We start from the raw sequence: 26,127 nt of genomic DNA on the forward strand, positions 1-26,127 counted from the left end.
CGTGACGACATTTGTCTGTAAGGAGTGGTGTTACAGCACTTACACAAACCGCAGCTTTCTGAAGGCACAGAGCATACTGCTTCCCTTCCATCCCTTTGAGCACAGGCTTCTGCTTTTGGATCACAGCCTAAAGCTGTGCGATTCCACAGGCTTGGCTTAACCCATTATAAAATGACAGCATGGTATAAGTCTACTTTTTATTTGGATACCCTACCTTAAACCACCACGCTTAAAGTATGTTACAATCTGAGACCACTCCAGCTCACTAAGACGAAAGATAAATAACTGTGCAACAATAATTTACCTTATCTATATAGCAAATATTACAGATAGCCTTCTTCAGAGAGCTTTCTTCAGTAAAATCAATTTCTCTCCTCAGTCCCCGATCAGACAAACTCCTACAAAGATCAACCGGGTATGGAAGTCCTAAGGATTTTTATGGGACCATTTTCTCACAGCTGTTATCAGGTGCTTAAAGGAAGCAGTTGTAGAGTTAAGGGGTGGCTTATGGAAAATATCTGTTTATCTTTAAACTTCCCAACCTTTAAAATACTTTCATGGATACTCAAATCAGTGATAAAGATCAGTGTTGACATGCTTCAACATGACATGTTTCCTTCCTTGTGAATCCCAGCTCAACCATGTGATGGCTAATACACTCAAAAATGCAATGAGCTTATGACCCGTCTGTCTGTGCAGAGTGTTCATCCTTATGGGGCACTGTGAGCTTTTCAAGAGAGTTATTTTAATCTCTTTAGATACCATGGGACCAGCTATTGTTCTCACTGGCACCATTTTTGTACTTAAAATGAAACGCATCTGCACTTCTTGACCAGTAATGGAGTTGCATGTGCTGAAGAAATAATAATCAAAATAATTAAATGTAATCTTCTTTCCTGGGGACACCATGCATTCTGCACGACAGCGAGACATGTAAACTACAAGTGTCTAAATTAGGACTCTGCGTGCTCCAGCAGTTCAGATCCTAGACAGCCTGAATCAGGGTCTGAAGCTGCCTTGCGCTTTATGGAGATCGACACCATCTCGGTCTCTCCTGTGCCTTAAAGAAGTGCATCAGGGATCGGGACACAGCCTGCTGAAGTGGGAAATGGCTAGTTCAATAGTTAGTTCAGGCCTATAGTTTTGAGTAAAGAAACTGTGAACTACGACATCCAGAACTCCGAAAATTATATCCTGATACATACGTGTCTGAATGTATTACTCAAAGATAAGCTGTTCAAATATGTCTTATAGATGGCTCATTCCTCCTGGTGCAACTGACCCCTGACATATAGGACAACAGTGGACTTGGCAGTAAGGTGCTTTGACAGGATGATGAAGAATACACAGAGACACAAGTAAAGTTGTGAGAACAGCTAAATAAACCAGAAAACATGGCCTGAAACTAAGGTTGCGCTGATGCTGACATCCCAGAAATCACACCGAGCCACCTGGCTGCTGAGGCATCAGTGCCATTCTGACCTGGTAGCTCGGTGTTCAGCTGGGTTCGCACAGCTGCCTACTACCACTTTACTCAGTACCCCACCTAGATAACATAAAGCTATCTTAAATAATATCTATATTACTCTTAATTTATTTATCTTCTACATTCTAAGTAAAATTCTACTCATTTTATTTTCTGCTTTTTAAAATTATTATTATTTTAAGTGGTTGCATTTTTTCTGAAATATCTTTTTCTCCCTCAACTGTGAATGCAGGACCATGATCTTAAAAATTTAATAGAAAGACAAGAAGTAGAAGGAGAATTCTTTAATGAACTTTTTCAACATTTTCCTTTTTGTTTTGGCCTAGTGGTTATATCTGGACTCTAACTGATAGGGATTAGCAACATATTAAGCTTAAGATAGAAAAGATAGTAATTTTCACTTTTACTGCTATCACTTATCCCTTTTTTTTGTCACACATAAAATCTGCAGCAACTGACTGCTTATTTTACTTTATCACACAGCATGTGGACATGCATGCATACACACAGAAGAATCAAAGATCATATCTCAAGAAACAGAATCGTTACAGCACAAAGACAAAAAGGAAACTCAGATATGTGAGAATTCCAATAAAACACCTCTTCACAATTTAATAACCTGAAAAGAAAAACATTTAGTTTTGTACAGAGTGTTGGTGTCTCAGAGGTGATTTATCCCAACAGATGGGAATATAGCTGAACAGTAGAGAATAGCTGAATAGTAGGAGACTACAATACCAGAGACAATCAGGAAATGGACAGTCTGGACACAATGTTATCTCAGAGAAGTGGAAACTATGCATATATATATGTACATACATATTTTAAAAAGGTAGTTAGAAGTCTGAGCTGTCAACAGTAGGGAAAGGGTTGAGAGGATAATTTAAAACATCCTGAGTGGAAAATGTAAGTTACTAATCTGGAGGGGAAAACTTCTATTTTTACTCAAAGTATGTAATTAAGGAGACACTTACTGTACCAGGTCTGGGATACGGGATACGACCTTCATATTGCACCCATCGATGATCTGCACTCTCTTTGTGAGCGTAAGGGCCATTGAAGACAGCCCGGATGTCTGCCATGCTGTACACACAAACTGCAGAGCCTTTGAAGACAGAGCTGAAAAGAGAAGGCAGATTGAAATGCCTGTTTCAACAGTTGATAAGCATATCTTTGATCAGATCAATTAATTCTGACGGGTTCTGCATCAAGTCCTGCACCCGAGAGTTGCTACAAATGGTGCTAAATAACAGATGTTGTGTATTGGTAACTTCATATGCTTTATGTTGCAGTCCCTTCAGTTAAACATTGCTCACTAGGACTTGCTGGTCTTTGGGATAACTTGCTAGACCTTCATTTCTCCTAGTGGCAGAGTGGTTCTTCATGTCATTTATTGACTATTTTTAGAACTTTCTGCAGTGGAAGTCAGCATTTGAACGATTCTGTAGAATTACAGGTACACAGAACAGAGTAAAAAGAAGAGATAGAGGAATGAATATTCTGTGTCTTTCCTAATAGAAACAGTTCAGTTTTTTGGTGAAAACCACATCAAGCTGCAGAGCGTGATGTATTTTAGCTATTTCATAGGCCATTTCATGTGGTTGCATGTTCTGTGGAGTCATTGTAGAGGCTGCTTCTTGCTTAAGAAATGTCTTTTCACTGTGGTTGCAGTGTTCAAGGTACAACTAGTTCTTACTGATTACACTAAGTTCAGAGGTTCTGGAGACAAGAAATAAAAAATTTCTGTCTGACAAGTCTGCATAGCATGCCTCACTACTGTAACTGAGATGTTCATTACTCTGCCCTACGAGATAAAGATAAGTTATTCTTCGATCAACTCTGCATATAAAATGGTAGTGCTTTATGAATTTTTCATTAACAAAAATGGCATCTTGATATGTTGCTTTAAAGCACAATACTTTTTGATCTCAAGACAAGCTGATGTCAAGCTGTTGTTGATAGAAAGGATAACATTTGATGTCAATAAATTGTATTAAATAGCGACTATTTGGCTCTTAATAAGATTGTAGTTTGTAAATTAAATTAGACTGAATTAAATCAGTATGTTCTTGATTGTTTTTAAATTTGCGTGCTATTGTTATCATAAGTTAGGCATACAAAGGTTTAGGCACACAAATTTCAATTTTTGAAAATACTGGCCATACTGATTAGAGCCCCAGTATGGCAAACCTTCCTCCAGCAGTCTCTTGTTATTCTCAAAATGAGGATCAGGTGGCTTTACGAAAAGCCTGAGCAAAACCTTCAGGCCTGGTTTGGTGGTGGTGGGGAACATAATCCTAACACATACCTTGTCGTAGTGAAGACTCCATATACAAGAGGATTTCTCTCATCTCTGGTAGAAAGTAAGAATATATCTTCTGCAATGGGAAAATAGCTTATTTTTAAATTAAACATTCATTGAACATTTATGCATTTATATTTATAATTTGGAGATTTGTAAAAATTTAAGCTTCATTTTCCAGTTTTAATTTGTGCCATATGAATTCATGCTAATATTCTGAGGTTCCTCCATTTGCAGATAGTCTGTTTTCTATACAGAATCACAAGGTCATTTTGCAGTTAGGGGAAAGAAAGTAGAAAAAAAAATCTGTGTGGAATAATTGCAGTTATAATCAGGGAGCTCTAATAAAAGACAGAGATATTACCAGCAGTGAAAAATGAGCGAAATCAGAATGAGACATGGTGCTTCGACAAAGTAGAAATAAACAAGCAAGGGTGATGTCAAAACAAGCCATTAAGGATCACAGAACTTACGCAATTCATCAAAATGTGTGTCGGCTCCCTCAGGACCAGGTATCGAGCACACGAGCCTAGCTTTCAGAAAAGTAGTCCACTTGTTTATTAGGCTCCGTTGCCCTCCCATATCATTCTAGTAAAAACAGTAAAAAGGCACAGCTGTGATTTTTTTGTTTTTTTCAAAATATAGGGCAAACTCCTTTATAAGTAGCTCCAGTAGTTACTTCTCAGCTCAGAGAATAAGCAATTAAAATTTCCTAATTATATCCAAATCTGTTTGCAATATTCTCTGAACAGCTCCACAGCTGGAATGCCCCAAAACATATGTCTATGTCATGTGATTTCTTGTTCCCTGTAATGCTATTTTTTGCAATCAGTGGTTCTTCCAGAATTGTTTACAAACTCAATAATAGCATAGAACATTTTGGATAGATTTCTTAAAAATGAAAACTATATTCATAAACAATTCTAGAGATGCAAATACTGAACTGCTTTGCACATGTATTGAAGATATGCATTCCAGGGAAAGCCAGTCATATTATTTCTAAAATTACTGTTATGGAAATATCATTCTATCCTTCTCAAAAGTTTTTTTTTTTTTTTGTCCCATCTATATTATTTTAATTCTCCAAGATATTAGGACACTTGCCCAAGCACTCTGTAGTCACCAGAGAGAGGGTAACTGGAAATTTGAATTGCCCTTCTGAAGGGTAGTTGTCCTTCCACTGGCTTATTGTGAACCTATGTGCATAAAGACAGGCGAAAAACAGGACTTGATAATTCCATCTAACTGCATTTAAGAAATTAAGTTATTTTTAAAATGACTGGAGATATTCAAAAACATTTCTCTGAAGGAAATAGAATAGTATGACCGAAGTGATTCAAAATACTGACATGTAACAATGGGTATGTCAAGGACAGTAGTAATCAGTTGTCAGGAAAGAAAAAAAAAATGGGGGGGGAGTGAAGAAGGAATTTTCAAATTTTAGAAAGCAGGAACAAGGAGTCTGCTTAAGAATTTACTTCTTTCCAGTGAGTATATGAGCAATCTATTGATTTTGTGTGTTCCCTGTTGTCCCAAATCACAGATGTATTTCAGTTCTACAGCACTATTTAGGCACCACATTTTATATGTTGGCATACACAAAGATATTGATGAGCAGAAATCAAGATTTTGAACACTTGAAAGAAACATTCTCATCATTAACAGTGGTCTGTAGGCTTTATAGATGTCTATCCCACTTCATTTCTAAACAAAGAAACTATAAAATTTAAGTAGCTGTAGCTCTGAAGTTAGGCACTACAAATATGGTCATAAAAGCCATCGTCTCTAGATTCATTAGAACAAAGGAAAAAAAGAAAAAAAAAAAGACTTTGTAAAGATCAATTGAATCTGAAAGTCTAGAACCAGCCAACAGGAAACACTGGATAGAGGGAGTTAAGTGGTATTTCCATGGATTATATGCGACCCTTTAGGGCTATATCATAAATATTACAGGCATTCACAAAGAGAGTTTTAAGTGCTGAAATTCACTTCACGAGGAGTAGCAATTTTCTGGTAATGCACTCTAACTGACTTCCCTTTTCATCTACTTACTACTTTTAGATAGTTTAGCTCAGTTGGAAATAATTTTTGTTAATATATTGCCTCTGGAACTCCTGTTCTTACAAGAATTGCTACCTCTCCTCTTGATTTCCTAAAGGCCTGCCAAGCCTGAAGCTTTGCATCTAGCTAACAGATTTATTACAAAGGTGTCAAAATTAGCAGCCTTAAGCCAATAGAAGTCAGCTGTGCATGTGTGTGTTCCATTCAAAGGCATGAGAGATAAAGGTTGCAGCATAATTAAAGCCAAACAATTACAAAGACATGACAAAGATTCTTAAAAAGAAAGAAAAAAAAGAAAAAAAGTGTTAAATTTTTCCTCCCTCTGGTAAATCAGATTGGCTAAACAATTTTTGTGTTGCAGTGCTTTGACTCAGGCTTCTGGTGGATGCTCACATGCCTCTGAGCTGTGCGTAACCACCTGGCTAGGATCAGAAAGCGGAGAGGCAGCAAGAGGTGTTGGGGCTGGAATGGAAAAGCACAGCATTGTCCAGCTCCTGCTCCTGTCGTCTCAGACATTCAGCTTCTGTGAGGGACTGGAAAATCCATACTTGTGTTTTACACCCTTAAGCTGTGATCCAAGAGGCTATTTTTGCAAATGTTTATTTTAAACATATCAATAGTTCTACAGAGTGAGGGAGACTAATAAAGAGTGGTGCAAACCAAATACTTTACTGGAAGGAAGCAGTCTTAGCAAGTGCTATGTATTTTGAAATATAAGTTTCCCTTGGATTTAAGATGCTTCCATATTTCCTTGTGTTCAAGCCAAGACACAATGTTAACCATGTTACTTGAATTTAAGAGACATTAGCAGAGACATTTAGTTGAGTGTGCCGTATGTTTGAAGCATATATCCAAATGTTGCCAATAACACTACACTAATTATAAGGGAATAAGGAGAAATTAATGACCAGCCAGCACTCTAAACCAAGTATGCCTGCAGCCAGAGACTGAGAAACTCATGGTAAAAAAACTGAGGTGGAAAATACCCTTTACCTGTTTACACAGCTCTACATATGATCTTCCGACACATCCTTCAACATGCTTCAAACTACTGAAACCTAAAATGTACACTTTATGTTTTTTTTTTTTTTTTTAATTTGATTAGCAGTGATATAATACCATCTCTGAATAATGCCATATCTTTGAATGTCTAAGCGTGACAGTGCAAGAACTGATGATGGCTGTGGAAGTTTTAACTACAGGGCAGACTTAGCCCAGTTCAGAGGAAAGAGATTCCAAACCTATCAGCATTTTAGACAAATATCTGCTCTTGGATTCCCAGCTAACATCTGGGAAGCCCTGGACATCTCCACGTCCTAAAAGAAGGATGGTGCTTCCTTCGTAACACTATCTATTTGATATATACTAGGTTAAACTTTGAGACCTGTCTTGAAGTTTCAGCTACGGAAAAACATATGATTATCTGCCTTTTCTTCAGACCATGTTGGCACAAACTAATTAGCCTTGCATCGTATCATCTGCTGACCTTGATATAAATACCTCAGGTTGTCATATTTCATCATTATTGGTCCCTGAGAGGTTGGGTAAAGGAGTTATTGGCCCAACATCTGTCCAAGACAGGGTTAGTCCACAAAGAAAACAATCTCTTCTGCGGAAAAGTTGATTTAATAAAATCAGTCCACAATGAATCACTGGTATGTGCTAAAATGCTTGCAAAGCTTGATGATTGTATTGATATAGCTAGATGTTCACGCTGAGCAATGAGTGGGTTAGAAAGAAGGTTGAATAAGAAAGCAAAGATAACATGGAAGAAGAACTTAAAGGGGGAGTTAACACAAAGTAACAGATTCCTAAAATCCCTGTTTGACTGATTTACACCAAGCAAGGATTGGGCTCAGCACCACTGGAGCGTGTAGTGTGTTGATACGCTGTAGTGATTCCGAGTTGGAGATATCAGGACGGAAAACAAAGAATACTAGGTATTTCAGTGAGATGAAACAAGAAGACAAGACAAATTTAAGATTTAAGTGCTCAGAGAAGAGAAAGGCAGAATGAACAGTCCTTTCATTCCAAAAATATGGCTAATCTCCTTGTAACAGACAAGCACCCACAAGTATCTGAAATCTTATCTCACAAAATATCACTTCTAAGCACAATGGATTAACAGTGTTTACTATAAACTTTGTTACATTACAGACGAAGGCACTTAAGACTGCATATTTCTTTTTGAATATAAATAAAGGTTTAATTATCACTTACTGCTTTGCAGTCTCACAAGCTGTAACAGATACCAAAATTTCTGCCTGAAATACCCTCTCTATAATAGAAAAAAAAAAGTGTCTGTAAAAACTCTAACTTATGTTTGTCTGATTTGGAAATTTAGATAAATTGTCAGCTAGAAGGCAGACAGTTCAGTGCGTCATACATTGAGAACTAAAACAATAAAAAAGAACCACAAAGACCTAAACAAAGAAATTATCCACATAAGTAGGTATTTCATTATATTGATAGAAATAAATTAGAAATAAATTAAAGAGTTTTTTCTTGTTATCGTGCTTTTGTTCTAAAAATAATTTGGAGTGAGAAATCACGTTTCAAGCTATAGAAAGAATTCAAATATCTGATGCACAACCTAGATGAGAATACAGGTATATCTGTAAATATACGCCTTCTGAAATCACTAAAGAATGATGTTTAAATACCATAATGTAACATTTATGAAGCAAAAATATTTTTATTGGGCAAATTTTATGCATATCTGCAATTTACATATAGCAGAACAGAACAAATGAGATTTTCAAACCCGTGGCTTAGAGATATTACCAGTTTCTTGTAAATTAAGACTGTTGGAATAAAGAGTTAAGAACAAATGGTTTAAAAAACAAGTTATACTAAAGACTCTCTGTTTCATCAATTTTCCCTTCTGCTGTGTCTTCTACAAGCTAGAAAATTAGCTTCATCAAAATGCACAAATGTAAGTCACAGAATGCACTAGGCAAGCAAACAGATGGCAACAAAGCTAAAGAACATCTGCATCTCAGAGGCTCTAAATCTTTTGTTTGTTTCAAGTAATAGTGACAAATTGAGCATTAGAACAGAAAGTGCAGCTTTTTGGAAAATCAATCAACTTCAAAGATGTCAAATGCTGTGATTCATAAAACTTTTAAAATAGTAATTATCCTGAACAACCACTTAAATCAAAGAAGACAATGACTGGAATTTCTAGAAACAGGTTATTAATTAAAGCCAGTGGCAAGATATGCAAAAGGATCCTCCGAAGTGAATTCCTTGACTGAACAAAAGGAAATGCTGGAGAATAGAGGGGGAAAGTGCTGAAACTGCAAACGGCTCTGGAGCCCGTCTTTTGTTTGCAGTCTAAGTGGTAAAGCCACCACAAACACATTAAATACCAGCAGCAAAGCCCTACATTATGGAAAAATCTTTCAGTAGACTTCAAGTAATTTCTATAAATGGACAAACAGCCAGCATGCTTATCAGTGGACTTATGTCTTCAAAGCCATATTTCTTTTGTTAACTATTATGTTTTGTTGCATACATTCTGTCTGTCCCCAACTCTTTTAAGTACTGGCCATGCACAGGAAAGTAAGATGTCTTCCTTCACAAATCTAGCTTCAAAATCTCAGGTCTGAACCATACTGATGTCAAAGGAAAGATTCCTCCCACCATTTCAACAGGCTGTGGGGAATATCCAGGCAACCCATGAAGTGTGACTGAGAGCGTGAGTAAAAGTTCAGCTGATACACAAACAAGGGAAACATCATTTAAATATTGGACTGCTCTTTTATAGAAGTCTGGAGTAGCTTTGGGAAAGCCAGTTCACCCTTCTGTCTCCAGGTCTTATCTGAAAGTGAAGGTGGCAATTCTGTCTAGCATTTCTGCTATTTCTGTGAAATGACAGAGCCTTTTCATGGGAATGTTTTCCATCATGGGATCATATATTGTTCTCTACAAGGCAGCTTCAGCTTTTCTGGGCACTGTGGATACTGCTAGTTTATAGCACTTCTGCTACTTGATCTTCTACAGCCAAAATCAGGATATGGGTGGGACTCAGTCACTCCTTTCACATGCGTTCTCAATAACATATGTTATCAAACATGGAGTAGCAGAGTGGTGTAAATCTTCAGCACATAGCCTGCACATTGCAAGGTCTCCAGCACCACAGTAGACCTGAGACATAATTAGAACTAAGTGGAAGAAAAAGTGAGAACACATACAGACAGCTGATGCGAACTGCTGTTACACATTGCCTCCACAGGAAGGCTTGGGATAAACAGAGCCCTCCTTACTTCTGGGATAAGGCATGAGCATCGTAACTCTACAGGCCTCCTCAAGCTGCAGGCCACATGTTATCTCTCTCCTCCAGAGACACAATCAGAAGTACCTCTAGATTTGTGAGACTCTGCTGTTGAGCTTTCCACTAGTGAAACTTTCTTCCGCAGGCGCTTTGACCACTTTCCCCACAATTCTTCAGAGCTGGATATTGTTGTAACTCAAAACAGAAAACTCAGTCTAGAGTGCAGATGTGCAAACCCCAGATGGCAACTTGGTCCCTGCGGGGCTGTCATGTCTGAAATCTTTCTGAACTCAAGACTCTGTCATAGTCCAGCACCTAACATATCACTGGCCCTGCATTTCTGCCTCTATCCCCCAACCTGAGACAGTGCCATAGGGTCAGGCAGAGAGACTAGAGGGTCCTCATCTTTAACGCAGCAAGTCTACCACTCTCAACTGCTGTCACTGCACTAGCCTCCTTCCCTTAGCGTAAACCATGCTGTTTGCTGCAAAAGAAACTGGAGAGGTTAAGTAGGATCTTCTGCAGACTAAGATTAGGTTGCATTGAATTATAGGTTGTGGATCAGATCATTCAGTGAGCTGTGTGCGAGTACAAAGCCGATTGCACAACCAGGATTAAATATAGATCTCAAAACCAAAACAAACCAAAAGGCCAAACATTTGTCACAACCTGTGCCCTTGCTCAACTAGACACCAAGCTGAGGCAGCAGAGAGACATATTTCCATAGCCAGTGGCAACTGAGGCTAGTTGTCAAAATCGCTCCACATTTCAACTCCCTTTGCTGAAACTAATGAGCGTGCAGTAGGACTGAGCAAGGGAAGTCTTTGGCCTGAATCCAGAGATAAGCTGAGAGAGATGAACACAGGACAAGATGTCCCGTGGTCCCTTGACCGTACACCATGAGTTGTAAAGCTTCCATGAAACTTGCAGGGTAAGGATGCCATTCTGGGCATCCACCTATTTCTAGCCCTTAAGACAATAGGAAAGTGGTTCTTTATCATAAATGAAAAACAGAGTTAAAACTGGAGGACTATAGTCTGAATGGGTCATATTCACTATGGAAATGTCCTTTGTCTGAACTATGGGTCAGAGAAATGGTATTTATTTTAGCTCTGAGTTCCTGCTCTTCAAACAGATTTGCTGCTATTTCATTCAGAGCAGTAATTTACTTATGCTAAGCATGCACAATTATTTCGTTCACTACGGAAAATGTTGACTCTCATTTTGGAAGATATTTAAACATCATACCCAGAGGTTTTTGCTGGGTTATGTTTGGACAGGATCCAAATTGGAAAATCTAACCATACAGAAAAGAAAACTTTTGGAATGTTGCTATGCATACCACGAGAAAAACAAAAGCCAGAAATAAACAGTCTCAGGTGAAGAGACGAAGATGACAACAGCATGCTTGAATGTGTTTCAGGACAAATACAATAATAAAATTAAACTTTTCACTGATAAAGCTCCACTTTACCACATGACCACTCAATATTCATGCTAATATCCCACAACACCTTGTTTGTCAGCATTAAGAACACTTCCCAAAACTGTTCAAAGACTGCCATGAATATACTCTGTATATTCACTGTTGGTCTATTTGCTCTAGTACTGATGGGATTTTCAAACGAGCAGAAGATGATGGCTGAAATGAACACATTTTAAAATTAATTCTCTGTAAAAATCAATCTTAAATTTTGAGTATAATCACTTTAGAGTTCATTCCACTGTTTGATTTGCCTCTACCTATCTGTTGTCCAAACTCTCAGATTTAAAATCAACTATGCGGTATAAATGCATAAAAATGATATAAAATGACAGAGGAAAAAATCTTCAAATCAATGAAATGTACCATTCTTGACCATGAAGTCATGAAGTCCAGTCCAGTGACTAGAGAGATCATGCAGCTAAACCTGAACTTCTATGATTTGAGTAGTTGCATTTTGAAATCTTTGTACTGGAGTATCATAAAGAAATGGGCATGGCAATATTAGGATAGGCTATTTTCTTTATGAACAGTCATGCCTGAAATCACCCAGAATTTCACATTCTTGAATAAGCATGGAGCTAACTTATGATGTAAAAAACACAAAGGCACAATTGCTACTTTTAAAAATATTTAATGATCTTAACCAAAAGAAGTCTGAAGTCAGGGGCTTTGGATTGAGCTAGAGATGCATAGGAAATCTACTGCAGTTAATTTTGCAAGTTCTTCACTTCTACATCAGTAAAGACAGTATGCTCTGAAAAGCAACTAGAAAGCTTTCCAGACTTTGTTTTAGGCATTCTGCAGCTGCATTTCTATAAAACAGTTTTTAAAACTGTATCTTGACACTGTTTTTTTTTCATTTTCCCTGAAGCTCAGTAAAATTCAGTCACACCTCTTATATAGAAGCATAACTTACATATTTTTGCTTCATCGGCAAAACATGAAATCTGACAGAAAAAATGCTGATTACACTGTTGAAACACACCCATCAGGGACAAAAAAAAATCCAGAATTTCCTATACTCATGCCTGTACCTTTGCCAATAGGCAAGCTGGAGCTAAAGACCTGACAAAGTCGAGTCTTATATCTCATAACTCATTACACTTAGAAACAAATACAGTGTGGAACTGGGTCATCTCCAAAGCATCAGCCCTTAAAATGACATCATCTTGATGAGCATCTGCTTTTTTTATGTCATTTGAAAATTTTAAAATTGAACATAAGGTTAAAATGTAAAACTCTGAAACCCAAGAGGATCTGGCTGTTAAAAGATAAACTGCCATAAAGATGTTTAACTGGCAAACAAGGGCCAAAGTTGTTTTTCGTTGGGTGTTTTTTTTTTTTTTTCCTGGAGATGACATTTTCTAAGTAAGTGATCACTGAGAACTCTTCCTCAAAAAATATCGCTATTGTGTCTGGGCAACATTATGGTGTCAAGAAAGTATGCGAGCGTGTAGCCGTCAGTAAGTTCGGTCTCCTAGCTCGTCCGGAATGAGTTGCCTCCAGAACTGGAAGCAGGATAGCTGCGCTCACATGGCACCCAGCCCAGGCTAATTAGCCCTGCTGAGAACATGTTAACATGGCTCTTTTGCTTCCGGGAGCCGAGCTAATATTGCCGAATGGTATAGCATTACGCTATAAAGGCACTTGGTCGTTTTTGGAGGTAGCTCAATTATCTATATACGGTGATGCATTACATAATATAGAAACAGAAGGAATGTTAATGATCCGGTTATCCCGACTCACACTAACAGAATGGCTAGACTATTTCCCAGACAAGAAAAACACCTCCTAACTCTTACACACAACCAGTCCAACACCAGAGACCACTGGAGCCCCCGTGCCTGGGCTGGCGGGAGGAAAGTTGGCACTCCAGGAGTACAAATTGCCTTAAAGCATCAGACGGGATGCAAGGTCATGGCCTTGAACTCTTCTTGTGCTCACGGCTTTGGAAATGAATTGCATTCCCCCAAGGTGGAATGCAGGGTGTGTCCGCCGCTCTCGACTCAGGAGCTCTTAAAATGATTGCATTCCACCACGCTGAGAAAGCAGCATTTAAGCAGGAGGGCTGTGCCTAATTGCTATATTCCCGTCCCCAGGTACGGATTGGTATATGTTGGGTGGAAGGGCATACAGAAAAAGCACAAAGAGCTCAATTGTTCCCACCCAGCACAAAGAAAGCTTCTGGATGCCGAATGCGCTGGGAAATACAGTTACACATCAGGGATTGAAGTCTGATTTCTTGGCAGCTGAGGTCTCTTAGAAATCAGTCTCTAAGCCCACATGCAGTAACTTTTGCAATACATCACCAGAGCCATTAAAGAGAAGCTTGTAATACAAGAAATAGACATTGCTGTAATAATAAACAGGATTTTCATACTGCAGCAGAGAGACTACTGCTTCTGGCTAATTTACATTCCATTCCAATAGAATGAGGTTGTAACTGTGAAAAAAAAAAGTAATTCCATGTAGAAAAATGAACAAACAAAAATCTCCTCAACCCACCTCCCTCTCCAGAACCTTTATGGGTAGTCTTATAAACTAGGATTTTTGTTTTTCATTTTATTTGAGTGGGAAAAATGGAAAGAAAATCTAAGCCTTTTCACAGAATCACACAATGGTTGAGGTTGGAAGGGACCTCTAGAGATCACCTAGTCCAACCCTCCTGCTCAAGCAGGGACACCTGGAGCATGTGGCACAGGGTCACATCCAGGCGTGTTTTGAAGATCTCCAAAGGAGACTTGACAACCTTTCTGTTTCTGCAGCCTGTTTTCTATAGTTATATTTGTTCTTATATGAGGTGTGCTTAAATACAATGACAATCCTGTCATCACATTATAGTAAACGTATATGCCAAAGTGTAGCTGACATTACTTGAATGCAAAGGGCATAGTGCATGGATGGTGCATTTGTTTTTAAAATCTAGGTCCATGTGTAATGACTGGGTCAGGTCTTTGGCAGATGCAAGCTGGTGCCGTAGCACTGACCTGAAGGCAGTGCAGCTGTAACAGTTCATGCCTCTATTTCCAGAAATGGATATATATTGGCCCATGCTCCTAAGAAGTAATGGTCTGTGCGATGCATTCAGTACATGGGAGTGTATCTGTGTGTGTTTTAAAAAAATGGATAAAGATTCCTTGATGAATGTTTGATAGTCATTCTCTCTTTTCATTTATGAAAAGAAAGCAAATGACGCAAAATATCACACTTTATGTAAGTACAAACATATCATAAGACATATCACGTACTGCAGATAGGTCGATGATACTTTTTCCCCCTCCCTCAAACCAAATATAAGAAATGCCATTTGCCATGATAAATGGCATAACAGGGTCTGAAAGTGACTGTTGAAAGCCCTTCCTCCCCATTCGTAATGATATCCCCTAATGACACATAGAGTGCAGATGACGTAAATCTAAATCAGTGCTGTTCAGCACTGCAGCGGCTACGTTATTACTGGACATGCTGCTTGACGGTAAGAATAAGGATGGGCTGATGAACAGGACAAGTGACAGCTGTTTGACTCCGGGCAAAGAACAGCCAGGGAGTGTATTGTAATCTTCTGGGCCTGAAAGTAGCCGGGAAAAGGGAATGCTTTCCAGAGAAGATGTTCCCTAAGGGGGACGACCAGTGAGACAGCACATTGTTCAGACAGCGAAAAAGTAACCAAAGAACAGGCTGCATTGACCAACCTCCTTATTAAAAACAAAGCCTATTCTAATTTCAGCATGTCTCTGACATTAATGTACAGGAGCCCTGAGGCACCTTGAGGTAGAGAGTAATTAAACTCTAGTGGAAGGAAATTGGGTTTACACCAAGCAAATGATTTGGAAAGTTGCTGGTCTACTCTCATATACTGGTATTCTGTGCTTGCTATGGGAAGAAGGCAAAGGTTTATCTTTATGCAGTACAGACCACACTAACCAGGCAGAGTGAGTAGAAACTGTTATAGACATCAATTCCATATCAGAGAATTAAGAAGTACAGCATATTTACCACAGCAGACCACAGATACAGAGCACCTTAGCGGGTTAGTCTGCAAACAGCAGAGTGCGCTTACACAACATTAATTTATATGAAATAGCTATAATAATTTTATTCATACTGAGGCTTGAGGCTAATCTAGACAAATGTACCAGCACCAAAAAAAAAAAAAAAAAGCAGTAATGTGAATTTTCAGTAGAAGTCTACAGCCTTCAGGAAGTTCTCAATGAATGTGTAAAACAAGGCAGTGTAAAACTAAGATTAATTATAATCACCTTAGCTAAAAGTTTCCATTGTTTTGGCAAAAAAAAAAAAAAGAGTTCTGGGGTGCTCAATTCTTTTGAGAGTTCCCTACTTTCTGGCTGAGGGTGATGGGTCCTCTTGAATATTTGTCCTTTTGTGCATTTGTGTGACCATGCACAAAAATACACATACGCAAATGCACATTATAACAACTGCGCATACGTGTGTCTTGCTACACAGGCTAATACATTATCATTGTTACATATTTTTATGCATGAGGGCAACAAAACAGATTCAACTATTCAACCAGATCATGAATTCAAGGCACTCATGATCCTGAAAAAAAAACCAAGGCATTTTTCCCCTAATGTGCTTACTCTACAAATTCAGTCTCTTTTGAGGAACAAGTATGTCCAGTCATTAGGATTACCTTACAATATGTCTGCTTTTGTTAGGATATCTTATCTGCTTTTTCTCCTAGGTAAAGGATGCTGGAGCTCTCTTGCTAATATATCTTAGTTTAATGTAATCTCTAATGTGCCTTGTCTTGAAAATGTTGTCTATCAAGTTTTACTAATGCATTAAGTGCTTTCTCATAATCAGCAAATGCCATGTCACAGCAAATCATACATGTTTGCATTTCCAGGCTGCCATTAATCAAACCTCTGAGAAATACCCAACTAAAAATTATCCATTCTTTCGTCTGGCTAAAAACCTCCTAGACAACTGATTAATGAATGAGGTGGTTTTGTTTGTTTGTTTTCTTAACATTTAGGTCAAGGACCAAAGTGTGAAATGTCTGTGGTCACTGAAATCTCAGTTATTAAGGGGTCCCTGAACTGCAGAAGACTCACAGATTTACATATTCATACACTCCATACTGGCGTCTGGTGTTTGATTTTATTAGTGAGTGTCCATTTTGTTTACAGCATTTTCCTTTTTTTTTGCCTAAACACATCTTACGGAAAATCACTATTTTGTTCATCATTTGTTTACTTTCAGTCTTTTTCTTAAGAAAATGCTCACAAAAATACATGTCAATGAAAACAAATATCAAAACATCACAGAAATGTGCTACCTAATTGAGTGATTACTATGATGGTGTTACTGATCATCTCAGGAAATAAACATTTGCTCAAAGCTTATATTTGTTATTATATTTGCTGTGATATTATGTGCTATATGAAGATAACTGTAAAGTCCCATTTTCCTGACTTTTGGCAATGATTCCTGGGTGCTTGGATTGACTGAAGGACAGGATGGGAGCACCCATACAAACCCACTCCTTCAGCACTAGGGCCTACAGGGGTGTGAGAGAGTAAGCCTGCAAAGTCCACAGACCCTCCTGCTGCAACCAGAGGCAGGTATTAGTCACAACAGCAGGCTGTTGAATAGCAGACTCTTTACTGGTCACCACTGCAATGTAACACTAATTGGTTTACCTTTGCATTACCATTTTAAGAGGCTCCTGGCCTTGTCAGAAACGCTGCATCAGTGAGTGCAGTTCAAGAATATCTAGGTCCAGGTTAAGTGTGCCACAGGGGCAGATATCTTTCATAAGGGGCAATGCCAAACATAGAAGAGAAGTGGGAGGGGACAGTCTTCTAAAGCAGGCCAGGAACTAATAGAATTAAACTTTTAGTGCTGGAGCAGACTTGGATCCTGATGATCAACAGTTCAAGGACTGCATTTTACCACAGGGGAGGGCACCTTCACGAAGATGTGCATGTATCTTAGGAAAAGGTATAACTTTTTCACTTCCTCCCAATCCAACACCCACATCAGGTGTGCACAGAAACAAATGAATGATCCCAGCTTTCTGCAGCGCCCAGAGATGACGTACTGATGAATAACATACCAAGGAGTGAATACTGATGAATAACATACCAAGGAGTGAATCCCCACTGAAAGCTAACAAAACAGAAACTGCCACTGCTTTATAACTCAAGGTCAGTGCATTATTGTTTATAGACAAGGTTATTGCTCATGTTAGCTTTTTCTAAAAGTAGTACACACATTCAATATCAAGTCTATTTTTCAGTGAAGCAAGTATCATTACTTCTTTCTGATTATTTGAAAAAAAAAAAAAAAGATTTCCCAGAGAAGCACACCAAACTTTTCTATTAAAAATAATGTAAGAGAGAGAGTCCTCACCTTACAAACCCTCCCAACTCGGGAAAGGATTGTCTTGTCAGATGTTCCACTATCCTGTGATATTTCTCGGAAAAAGAGGTAGATTTTGTCATCATCTGGGTTATAGGTGTCCGGAATGGGAAAAGTTCCAACGAATTTTGCTCCTGGAAGTTCCAAAAACATGTTTTAAAAGTATGAAGAAAAGTCCTAACACATGATACTACTACACTTCTGCTTCTCTAGCTGCTTTTACATCACATCCTCCAGTGAAATTAAAAAAAAAATCATTATATAGACTTGTTATTAACTCTGAGTGAAAAACATCATAGATTCTAAAGTATTTACTCTTAGCACGGTGTTTTTGTATGTACCTTACTTTCACTTGCACAAATATGCAGCATTGACTATCATTTCATGTGTGTTTTAGGACAAAATATTGCCTACAGAAATCTGCATCACTTCTCTTGCCACATTATCAGGCTTAGGTTTTCCAAAATTACAGGGTTGAATTTAAATTTATTTTATCATACATTTATAAATTACAAATTTGTAAGTGCTGTAACAAGATTATGGACTATATCTACAAAATGCAAAACAGCATCTTGCTGAGATCAAGCATATCAAAGCCCAGGGCTGACCTGTATATCTTAATGCCATGGTGTCTTACTATATGGAGACATTGACCCGCATTGCCAGAACAGGCTAGCTACCTCAGCATAACAGTCTTTTGGGACTGTTAAAACTTGCTTTTATCAAGGAATGCCATGGCATGCCTTGCCTTGACATGGCGAGCACTTACACTACTTCTGGTGACTTTCAAAAGAAGCTTGGATATTTCTGCCTGCATTTTATAGGCATGTCTATTGGACCAACAACTTGAAACAAATCCTTCATTGGATAAATATATTTTTTTATTCAGCTCTCCTGCTCATAATATCCAGTCCTGTTCCACTTGCTCACCACATTTCTCACTTACAGTAAAATCAGAAATGAAATTCCAGGCATTCAGTTCACTGTTGCACCAGGGAACCAGGTATCTGGGGAAGCGATTTGAAGGACCGATTCCCTGATTTGCTACCACAGATGAGCTCTTCTGAGGACCCTTGGATCAATAATGTTTCTTCTTTAAGCAGAGTAGAGCTACTAGCTAGGCAAATACAGTGTGAAGAGACCCTTGATTCTAAAATACATTCCTTCGGGAATAAAATACATAGACCTTGTTCTCACAACAAGGCAGATTGTAGGAGCAAGCTGTAAAAAGGAGGATGACAGATGTTCAAGTAAGCAGTGCACATTAATTATTTGTGGGGTATACTATTATCTGCTTTTAATATAGGTACTCATGCCGTTGTCACTGTTCTAGTGATTATTGCCAAATCTACAGTACACAAAGAACAAAAAGATGGTCCTTGATTCATAATTTCACAGTCTAAGACAACAGACAAAGCAGAGTGGGTTTAAGTGCTGAGTATGCACCTTAATGCCAGCAAGGAAAGATTTATGTGTCAAAACAGCCACACTAATACTTCTATTTGAAACCTTTCTGACACTACAGCATGGCGTCAGCAGGAAAAAGAAATGATGAAGGCATCAAGCCCTATAAATTAAAGTTAGGATTTTGAAAGGAGCCTAAAGAATACATTCAATTATTCCTGAGGCCCTTTCAGGCTGCTTTGAAGATTAGATCTCCAAGCATGAACAAATACATTAACATGCATCCAATATATAGTGTCTAAAATATGTGCTCAGTTACTTAACTATTTAATAGGAAAATCTGTGAAATATTTCTACAACAGTCTTATGAATTTCATATAGATTCTTTTTTTAAATTCAAACCTACAGAATTAAACTCTGAATATTAATTTTTTAAAAACTTAAACTTCATTGCTTTACTTGGCAAGCTAAATACAAAACCAAACATCTCAATATCAGTTCCTGGAACAGATTTAGAAGAATCTACAACAAATTAAAGGAATACAAATATTTAAAGAGTTTAAATCACAATTGAAAACACTGACACTGAGGCTGAAATCCAAACAAAAATACCCTTTAAAAGATATGAAGAGAAGGAGAGGGAAAACAATTTAATAAAAGAGATCACAATCTGAAAAGCGCATTATGTTCTGCAAGTGAGATCTAGGTCTCATCTTCTGTAATCTGTCCATACTACATAAAAAAAGGTAAATTCAAATCAACCACAAATTAGGTTTTTTGACTCTTTGCATGGGAAAAAGTCTATGATGATCATCTTAAAGCACTGTTTGTTTTCTCATACATACAGTGTTTTCCCTTTTAAATGTCTGAGTTATTTTAACAGAAACCTCTCCTTCATGGTAATCTCATGGTTAGATAGTATGTAAGCAAGCAGGGGATTAAATGCATCATATACTCTGAGAATAGTGGATACGATAAACTCAGGCATTATCTTTTTTTTTTTTTTTTTTTTTTTAACATACTCTTGTGACCTAGCAGGAATGGACTTTACACCTACAGTCTTCACTGAAGTGGTCATATATTTCCATGTTTGATTCTATGACACCCTTCTTGTAGGTTAATGGCATATGCTTTAAAAAGGCCTACACAGAAGTAAAAGTCTACGTGGAAGAGAAAGAGAAGACAACGTACGAGTAACAAATCCCATAAAATAAATAAATGACAGAGACTTCCAACTTGTCAAAGTCTTTCTGCAGCAGGTCCTTGTAACTGGGCTTCCAGAAATATGGGACATGATGATACAAGGGATAGCGCTCACCTTGGCTAACTTGGTTACCATTTGGAAGTCAAGCTCTAATCTGCACTCATCTAGGTCCTCCCTCTCTCAGGAAAGGAAATGGAGGAGAAAGTGACAGTGAACAGTCCCATTTGAGGATAGATTCCTGCAATAGGTGGGGTGCGTCATGCTCTGGCAGTGCAAGTTATATAAAGGGACAACTAAAATGACTGAGCTCAGACAGGATGCTGAGTTTTGCCTTTTAAAGCTAAGTGAACTGAAACCCATCCAGAGCATGCAAAAAGGTTAATTCTATTCATTTTCTATTCATGGAAACATTCACTCTAACGATGACTTTAGCTTCCTATAAAAGCAGGAGGAATGTGCAGCTGCTCAGGGCACGCTTGTGTGCACAGTGCGGTACCCTCCCGCCACGGGATGCATCCCTGCGCTCGGCCGGGGCGAGCCGGGCTCGGCCGGCGGGTCTCCTTCCGGAGCGAGGCAGAAGTCTCCAGGTGTCTTTGTACTGTGTCCCGGCAGCTCCAGCGGGGAACCCTGTTAGTGCCTTGCTGTTCAGCATGGCTCCCTTGGAGCAGAGACGGCATCGCCTCTGTCTGCAGGGTCGCTGCGGGCAGGAGCATGAGCCTGGGTGAGTCATGGGAAAGATTAGCTGCCTTCCTCCCTTCTCTTTTGTAGGGCTGCTATTCAGTCATTGAGATTAAGACATGTCTTAATTAGTCAAGATAGAGATGCCCTGCAACGAACTGGAAGGTATCCTACACATTTTTCCCTTGCGCTTTGCCTTTTCCTCCCTTCCCCTAGGAAAGAACAATCCTGTTTCCAGAAAGGGGATAAGACAAAACTTAAAAAATGTTAAGATGCATTAAACAAAAAGCTTCTCAGCCCTAGGAGAAAAAAAATACATTTTATGCTTATCCTAAGTAAAACATGAGTCACGCCTGGAAATAATTTATTTCTAATTGTAAAATTACTTAAGCATGTACAACCATTCCTGGAGGTCTAACACATGCTTGGTAGATTTAGGGAACTGGAGGATTAGATGACAGAGGAGTTTTAAACCTGAAATCAAGTAAATATTTTTTTTACACCAAAATCTGCTGAAAGCACAAAGTATATGCAATTGATAATGTTACATAATAAACTCATAATGCATTGGCTAGCCATTGCAGATATGTTCCCATCCTTTAGAACTGCGCTCAATTTTTTTTTTCAGCCCTAAAAGGACCCTTTCAAAATATTAGAAGCATCTAGTTTATACCTATACCTTTTAGTATAACACTCCATGGATTATGTATGTGAGCTTTCAGACAGAGAGTGGCTGTAGGATTTTATATAGATGGAAATAGGGTAAACCTGAAGCATATATGGGGTCTTCATGTGTTTACATAATTTAGGATAGTTTTCACACCACAGCCTAATACATTAAAGCTGCTTTTCAAAGCCAGACATACTAATATGTTATTCTTTTTGGGAAACTTTCAGCAATACAGACATTTCCAGTGAAAATAGGATTAAAAAATGAAATGGTAGAAAAGAAAAAAGACATCTTCTCGCAACATCCTTCAAAACTAGAACACATAAACAGTCCTCAATCCTTTAGTTTACCCTGTGTTCTTGTAATATTCCCTCGTCTCAAACTGCTCATGAGGAAACACTTGAAGCATAAAGAAATGTTTGGAACAGTGGGTATTTGAGCTGCAAGTTCTTTGGGGCTGGGAACTGAGCCTTCTTTCATACCTCTGAATGAGGTGGATCTATACTAATGGTAACACCAGATGCTCCTTGGTTCCAAAATGCAGTAAATCTTTCCTTTTCGGATATTACAGTATCCCTTAGGAAAGCAACTACCCACAAAAAACATCTTTCCATCTTGAGCGGCCAGTGATAAAAAGGGTTGTTTAGCAGCACGAGAGCTGCCTGTTGGACGAACCTATTCTGATCAACATATTCTTTCAGCCCATTTCTGGTCTATATTGCACAACGGGCTTTTTGCAATGTGCAGTAGTGAAAGGCAGAAGACAAGAAAGAAGGGCCAGGTTTTCAGCCCATTCATCTAAGGAACATCAGAGATCAAAGTGGGGTAGGTTATCAGAGTCACATGTGAGATCTTCTACTGGCTCAGAAGCACTGATCTTTTTAGGAAAGGTGAGTTAAGTGTTGTGGGGTTTTTTATGCTTCCTTTCCTTTCCACCCCTAGGAGAAATCCTGAGTATATGGTATGACATCTAGTAAGAAATGTAGGGAAACAGCTTACGGAAGAGAGAAAGACTACAAAAAAACAAAAATCCCTTCTTGTTGAGGTCTGCAAGTGTTAAGATGTGAAATTACCCCTTACAGAAGCTGACTGCTGGGAAGACAACTTAACCCTGTGGTCAGCAGGCCCTGCCTTTACAATATGCCCATAATAGTCACACAGGCATCCTGAATTAGGGCCAGTGTTGCCACATCTTTAAAGACAGTTGACGGCTAAAAGGGAGATGCTTTAATTGAGGGGGGTTAGCTTGTGAGTGAAGTTTTCCATGTTACTCCATGTGTGGTTTGTGACTGCCTGGGTGTAAATGCAGCCAGTTTTTTAGAGGGTTTACTAGTTCCGAATGTTTTTAACAGGCAAGAAAAAAGGCGTGTTTTGCTTGGGAAGCTATTTCAGGGTGCCCTGAGTGGTTTTAAAATGATCCTCGTAGCAACAAAGGGTGTTTTTCCACCTTCTAAAAAGAATTTAAAAAAGAGAGGAGACCTCCTACCTAAAAATGTGGAACTTCTAGTCTGTCATTTCAACAAACTGTAGGGAAGCTTTTTTTTTTTTTAACAAGTGATGTGAAAAAAAAAAGTTTTAAAAATATTCAGGCAACACTGGAAATAGAAGCATTTAAATCATGATATTATTCCATTTACCAGACTATATACAGATGTATGAATCAAAGACAGAAAGAAGTATTAGGTCTTATTATCCTAGTGCTTCTTTTATTCGATTTTCACCTCTGCAACATTTCTCAAGAGCCTTTTTTTCCACTGAAATTTTTAAAAAGGAACCTATATAATCCAAAGATACCGCAATACAGGATCTGTATTTATAGTTACTGTACCTATATTTATATAAGAGGCTATTAACTTCAGAGAGACTGGGTCAATGCAAATGACAACAGCATGTGTTTGAGATCTTACCCGTAAGCCAGTAATGTTCAGAAATGTCAGTTCTGATGTAATGGTGATCGTGAGAAGGGCCCAGAGAACGTGTTAGAGCAGTATCTTTGCCAAGGAAATCAGAAGCTGTTCCAGCATAAAGATACTCATCTGTAAATGAAAAACAAATAGTTTTTCTACAGCTACAGGGTAAACAAAATTAAACTTTTTACATTTTATTATGCGAAAAACACCCATATCTAATTTGCCCATGAACTAATTTAATGTTTTAAAGCATTATTGCCATACATTTTAATGACTTGTGGTTGGATGAGCTTACTTTTATTTAAATGGAGGCTATATTTGAAAATATATGCTTAAGTAATGAAGGAATCCAAGTCCAATATCTGAATGCGTTAGATTAATCCTCTTAGGGGTTAATGAGTCCTGGGATCCCAAGGACAAAAAGGCCTAGCTATACAGCAGTATTGCTAATTCTCTTGCTCCTGGACCTGAGCTGGTTGAGCACGATGGACACTTCACTATGGGAAATGAGTAGCATGTCCCACGACCAGTGTAGGGATCTCTGCCCAACACTTTAGTCACGAAGAGGAAGGCAGGCACTATGGGAATTCTTCTCAACTATGCAACATGTTAATAGTAGGAATACGGCTAAAGACCCAAATCATGATCATGAGCAAAGCTACTAAAAGAAATGAGATATCTTGCTTGAACAGGGCAGCCAGAATTGGTCTCGCAAGCAAACTATATTTGAAATATAGTACAGTATGCCTGCTACAATTGCAGCTGCTATTTATTCTTCTGCTAGCTCTGTGGGCAAGGCAAAACTACACCACTCTAAGTATTACCCGGTATTTCCTCTTTTCTTTTGGATCTCATTATTTTTGTAGAGAAGGAAAAAAATCACTGTGAATGCTTTTTACTGTTTTTTGTTTGGATAGAGGAGTTTTGGTTTAGCTTAATGACTTGCAATGTTAAATCTCTGGAATGTGTAAAAAGAAACAGGGCAATTGTAATGTTTATAAAGAATAATCACATACAGAACAACATGACATATCAAAATTCCCTTTCCCCAGGTTGTTTGCTACCCTATATAGAAACATTTCACAAGATCGGTTAGAGTGGTCTTTTGTTGAGAGTGAATGCAGAATAAATACTATTCAATAAAGATGTTGTATGTTTTTAGTTGCATTTGCTAAAAAAAAATGAAAGAAAAAATAAACTAAACCATTACATCTGTCCAGAAAAAGATCTACCAGTTTTCTTTCCAACTCATTATTACTGTTAGTTATGTATTATTTCCACGACAGTATTGAAAAGCACATCTTTCAGACAGCATGTCGCCTTTATAGAGAAACAATGGTACATTCTGAAAGGTATTTGTCATAATGAGGAATGGGCAGGATAATTGGTGTTTGCTAACTGACAGGCACTCAGTGATTGATAAATCTGAAAAGCTAAAAGAAATTGCCCATCTTTGCTTAGTCTCTGCTGACAAGGAATTTTCATCACTTCCCCCTGCTTTTGGCATCACTCATTCCAAGTTGCACTTAATTCCATAACAGTTTTGGTGAGCAGTACTTTGTAATAAAGATGGACGATGAGCAGGTGATTTAATTTTACAGTCAAAAAGACCAGCTTTTCACATAAAGTATAATTTACCCGTGGAATTTACTTGGGGCAAAATACTTTGCAGAATGAAAGATGAGGCATTTCCACAAAGAATGAAAATTACTCAGGTGTATTAGCCTACATGCATGTATGGATAAAATCAAATGAAACACTATTTAGCTAATATATTTATCAATGATTTCAAAGTGCATTCTGAAGGACAGGGAATTTTTATCACCATTTTACAGATGAATAAAATAAGGCAGAGAGAAGTAACTCTGAGAGACTCTCTATGGCAGAGGGCAGGCACTGAGCTCCTCTGAGCCCCAGTGCAGTATCTGATCCATGAGCAATACTGCTCTCCTAGTACTTTTGGGAATAAAAATATCATCAAAAGATGGGCCAAGAACACATTCTCTGGTCCGGCCTGTAATTCCTTACAACACTCTTTGTATGGTATTTTGAAACACTTGACACTGTCAGAGACACTTCACTGTCAGAGAAGGGATACTGGAATAGCCTGATCATTAATTTTATCTATCCTGAAGTTCATGTTTTACTTAGCTAAAACATGGCAGCTTCTTCATTTCACAAGATTTAATATACAGCAATCAAAGCACTAGAGTGCTACTGAAATTAGCCAACAGGATAATAAATCATGGAGTTCCATTGC

At 38.2% G+C, this 26,127-nt stretch overlaps 1 protein-coding gene across 2 annotated transcripts in view; it reads right to left on the reverse strand.

Annotated features, from left to right (window-relative positions):
- SEMA3D (semaphorin 3D) overlaps positions 1-26,127 on the reverse strand; it is a 137,929-nt gene that overhangs the window by 31,311 nt on the left and 80,491 nt on the right. For both annotated transcript variants that reach the window (XM_088523517.1, XM_088523516.1), the window contains exons 7-11: positions 23,865-23,993; positions 17,993-18,135; positions 4,262-4,376; positions 3,795-3,864; positions 2,461-2,605 (exon numbers count right to left, since the gene is read on the reverse strand). In XM_088523517.1, coding sequence (XP_088379643.1) covers positions 2,461-2,605; positions 3,795-3,864; positions 4,262-4,376; positions 17,993-18,135; positions 23,865-23,993 — 602 coding nt within the window. The remainder of the gene's footprint in view (positions 1-2,460; positions 2,606-3,794; positions 3,865-4,261; positions 4,377-17,992; positions 18,136-23,864; positions 23,994-26,127) is intronic.

Source organism: Tinamus guttatus, unplaced genomic scaffold (genome assembly GCF_059628265.1).
Source record: "Tinamus guttatus ecotype Peru unplaced genomic scaffold, ASM5962826v1 Tinamus_guttatus_pri_ptg000193l, whole genome shotgun sequence".
NCBI lineage: Eukaryota > Metazoa > Chordata > Aves > Tinamiformes > Tinamidae > Tinamus > Tinamus guttatus.